The 4,709-nt window shown below is 48.9% G+C and overlaps 1 protein-coding gene across 1 annotated transcript in view; it reads right to left on the reverse strand.

The window, feature by feature from the left end:
- The window catches only part of LOC103085168 (low-density lipoprotein receptor class A domain-containing protein 4-like), a 23,503-nt gene that overhangs the window by 808 nt on the left and 17,986 nt on the right, over positions 1–4,709 (reverse strand). Inside the window, 1 exon segment of the mRNA XM_082931173.1 lies at positions 892–942. Coding sequence (XP_082787299.1) covers positions 892–942 — 51 coding nt within the window.

Here is a 4,709-nt window from a genome sequence, read left to right on the forward strand (position 1 = left end):
TCAGCAACGGATAATTGCGGTTACCTGAAAATGTAGGTTTAATGGAGTTATTGTGTACATTTCCCACTGGTCAAGGAGAATACAGGAGCCCCCCACCCCCACCCCGGCCTGCCCACCATGTGACCTTCTCTGGGCCCCACTCCTGTGATTCAGAGGAGTATAGAGGGTGAAGAATTTTCATTTTAAGTGTAAGTTGTAACGTCACAGGATGGTACTTGGAGCAGGTACAAGACATTGGGTCAATTTATGAGTTATTTATAGGAGCTTGTTGCCCTATCAATTACTTAAAAATATGAAACAAGTGACTTTTTTTCTTTCTGGATAAAAGTTTCCTGTAGTTATTTTTAGCAACTGACATGAAAACTATTTTATATTCCAAAGTATGATTATAGACTTTTTTCCCCCACAAAAGAATCCAGGTACTCTCTTTCTTGCATAACTTATCATCTATTCCACCATCTCACTCTCTTCTAGAGGAAAGACATATGTATATAAAGATATACATCCATCTGTCAACTTCTGTCACACCATGTTTTTAACTTAAAGGCAAAAAACGTTATTTTTACAATCATACTATTAAACTGGGAGATGGAGTGAATCAAGCGGTGATGTTTATAAGCTACACCGACCGCCACCACCTCATTATCAGCAGCCTAAGGCATCAAGTGAAGATCCTGGATTCTCGACCTGTTTTCTGGAAGGAGCTCTGGCCAGGCACAAAGAATCTTTGGGAGAGTCTAGGGAAGACCCCTCTCCCACCTCATAAACCAAGTTACAGGCACAGGCCTTGATCTTCGTCTGTGCTGACATGTTCAACCCTTCCACCAATTTTGTTCATCCCCCTCTACGCATCTCCTGCCACCCACACCCCGCCTGTGTCCAACCCCTTACCTCTGAGGTGGGCCGAGGTCCAGATCTGTCTGAAGGCCACAGGTGCCCTTCCTGGTTGTGGGGTGGGGGACATCACAGGAAGATCATTAGTTTCATGCAGCAGCACCCAAAGCCAAGGGATCACACTCAGCTGAGCGCAGGCTGCTTAACACCCGGAACCACAAAGCCCCAGCCTTTTGTTACCTGCACCCTCAGAGGAGTCGTGGCCACAGGAAAGTCAAACAGGTCGGGTCTCCCCACAGTAGCCTTGAATGGTGTGCCCATCCACACCGGTTGGCTTTCAGACTGAGTTTCCCAAACCTAAGAGCCCTCTGTGCGTCTTCTCATGAATTGATTCCTCAGTACAAATGCTCACGAGGAGTACGGAACCTGACATCTAGTTGCTTAGTAATCTTCTTTCAAAAATGTTTGGCCAGGGACTTTCCTGGTGGTGCAGTGGTTAAGACTCCATGCTCCTATTGCAGGGGGCCTGGGTTCAATGCCTGGTCAGGGAACTAGATCCCACGTGCATGCCACAGCTAAGAGTTCGCATGCCGCAACTAAAGGAGCCCGCATGCTGCAACTAAGGAGCTGACGAGCCACAACTAAGACCCAGCGCAACCAAAAAAAGGCCAGACCAGCAAGGTGATGAGCAAACAGTAGGCATGATTAAGGATCACTTCTAGCACCATAAACTTGTCTACAGAGCATTTCAGTGTGGTATCCCTTTTGAACCCCAATTGTTGGCTATAGCAGGGTCTGCGGGGCTTTTGTGACTAGTATGAGAAGAACGGAGTGGGGGGTAGAGAAGTGCCTGTATTTTTGGATTCCCGGGAATGTGCACATACGACCTCCTGCCATCATGGCCTCCTGTGACCTGAAAGTGCCCACCGGTAGACTTCGGAGGTCAAACAGCCCCAGGTCTTCAGAAGTGAAAGCGACCTCCCCTGCTTCTTGCAGGCGGGCATCCACCATGGCCCCCCTCGCTGTGAGCAGGTGGCATCCCTAGATCTGACTATACAACTATGTAACGGCGACAGAGTGGCTCTAACCAGGTGTCCGAGCCCTAGGCAGTGCTCCTTTGTGTCAAGAGCGATGTCACTCCTGCGTTGAGAACAGCACAGAGCATCCTCCACTGTTCCTAAGAATTCCACCCTTGGCAACAGCAAATTAAAGCACAGGGCGCAGCCTGACAACCAGATGTCACACCAAATGAAGTGGGCAGGAAGGGACCCAGAAGAGGGGTAGTAGCACGTTTTCTGGAAACAGCAATAACTTTCTCAATGGCTTTATTTTCCTAGAAATTAGCAAAACTGGAAAAATGCCTAAAAGAGATCCACACCAAGCCTTGCACACACACAATCCTGTATTTCATCAAATTCACATCAACCTACCTGTTTCTAAATCCACGCGCTTCGCAGCCTCCTCCCAGGCTTCCTGCTGCCTCTCCCCTTGACCCCACCCCTCCTGGTCCCTCCCGACCTCTCTGGCTACTTGGCCTGCTCCTGGTGGTGGGGCGGGGGACGGACAGGCACCTCCAGGTCTGCTCAGGTGGAATGTTGTGGTTCTGCAGGGACCCCCCCCGCTCCTCTCCAGGGGCCATGGTCACGGGACGGGTCTGCACCACCACAGCCTCCACAGGGCACGCACCTGCTCCTCGGCCGCCGCCCCTGCTGCTCACTCAGCTGCTCGCTGGTGGCTGCCTTGAGCTCAGGCTTCGGAGGGGTGGCCATGAGGTTGGCCTCTTCTGGTGCACCAGGAACAGCCCTGCGAGATGAGGGCCCAGCTGCCCTGCCACCCTTCGCGGGAAGCCAGGTCCTCTGACCACGACGGAATAGGCTGGGAAATAAGATAGCAGCTCACAGAGTTTTGAGCAACAGGAACAAAATCTTGCTAGTATTGCTATGCGGGCCCATACACTGCGTCTTTCGTAGCTGTTTGCTTGTGAGAACTGTTCCCTCATGCCGCATTGTGTCCACAGAGCACCTCCAGCGCCCTTGCGTCCCTGGTGGCCCTGAAGACGCCTCTGTGGGTGCCCCGGGGAGCATGGCCACCAAGATGCAGGCCCAAGAAAGCCTTGGGCCACCCTGAGGGGCTCTAGTGAATCTGCATCTTCTGAAAAAGGGACACAGGACAACTCCAGATCTCGCAGGCTTGAAGATGTGCATTTTCAGGTTCCTTTACCCTCAAGGAATCTGCATTGTATTTTCCCCCTTCTGAATGGTAAACAGCCACGTGGCCAGAAAATTTTCCCATAAGTTCTGCCTGACACTAAAACGTCTGCATTAAAGATAAAAAAAATCACGTGCTCTTCCAAGTGCTTGTCTTTATGATCCCAATGATCCAGATGTGTTGTCTGCAGACCTGGAACACAATGACTCGAGTTTTTCCTTTTAAATCTATTTGGCACTTTCTGTGGGCTGGGTGGTGAGTGGAAAATCACAATTGTGGTAAATTATACATAACATTTACTATTTTAATCATTTGAAAGCATACAGTTCTGTGGCATTAAGTATATCCTCGTTGCCACGCACCCATCACCCCCATCCATCTCCTGAATTTGTCTTCTTCCCAAACTGAAAACGCTGTACTCACTGAACACTAACACCCCATTCCTTCCTCCCCTCATCCCCTGGTGACCACCATTCTATCTTCTGTCTCCATGAATCTGACTATACTAGGAACCTTGTCTAAGTGAAGTCATACAATACTGTCTTTATTTCACTGAGCATAATGTCTTTAAGATTCATCCATGTTGCAGCCTGTGTCAGCATCTCATTCCTTTTTAAGGCTAATATACTCCATTTTAGGTACATACATATTTTGTCATTCATAGATATCTTGGTGGTTTCCCCTTTTTGGCTATCATGAATAATGCTGCTATGAACAGGGGTGTATAAATATCTCTTTGAATCTCTGCTTTTCATTCTTTTGAGGATACACCCAGAAGTAGAATTTCTGGATCATATGGTAATTCTATGTTTAATTTGGGGTGGAGGGGAACCACTACTGTTTTCCATAGCAGTGGTACAATTTCGGTTCCAATTTCATCACATCCTTGCCAACACTGGTTATTTTCTGGTTTCTTGCTAATAGTCACTCCAGTGGGTGTGATGTGGCATCTCACTGTGGTTTTTTTAAAAATTTAATTAATTTTTGGCTGAGTTGGGTCTTTGTTGCTAAGCGCGGGCTTTCTCTAGTTGTGGCGGGCGGGGGCTACTCTTTGTTGTGGTTTGCGGGCTTCTCACTGTGGTGGCTTCTCTTGTTGAGGAGCATGGGCTCTAAGCACGTGGGCTTCAGTAGTTGTGGCTCACGGGCTTCAGAGTGCAGGCTGAGTAGTTGTGGTGGATGGGCTTACTTGCTCCGCGGCATGTGGGATCTTCCTGGCCCAGGGCTCGAACCCGTGCCCCCTGCATTGGCAGGTGGATTCTTAACCACGGTGCCACCAGGGAAGCCCCTCTCACTATGGTTTTGATTTGTGTACGATTAGTGTATGAAGTCAGGGATCTCCAGAGAAACAGAACCAATGGGAGATTGATTGACTGATTATAGGAATTGGCTGCATGTTTCTGGAGGCAGAGAAGTCCCACAGTCTGCTCTGCGCAAGATGGAGACCCAGAAAAGCCAGTGGTATAATTCAGTCCAAATACGAAGGGCTGAGAACCGGGGCGGGGGGTGGGTGTCCACTGGTATGTCTTGGACTCTGAAGACCCAAAAACCAGGAGCTCTGATGTCCAAAGGCAGGAGAAAATCGACATCCCAGCTCAAGAAAAGAGAGAAAGAAAGAACTTGCCCTTCCTCCACTTTTTTTTTTTTTTTTTTACTCAGGCCCCCAAGGG

Source organism: Lipotes vexillifer, unplaced genomic scaffold, assembly GCF_000442215.2.
Source record: "Lipotes vexillifer unplaced genomic scaffold, Lipotes_vexillifer_v1.1 scaffold987, whole genome shotgun sequence".
In the NCBI taxonomy this organism is placed as follows: Eukaryota; Metazoa; Chordata; class Mammalia; order Artiodactyla; family Lipotidae; genus Lipotes; species Lipotes vexillifer.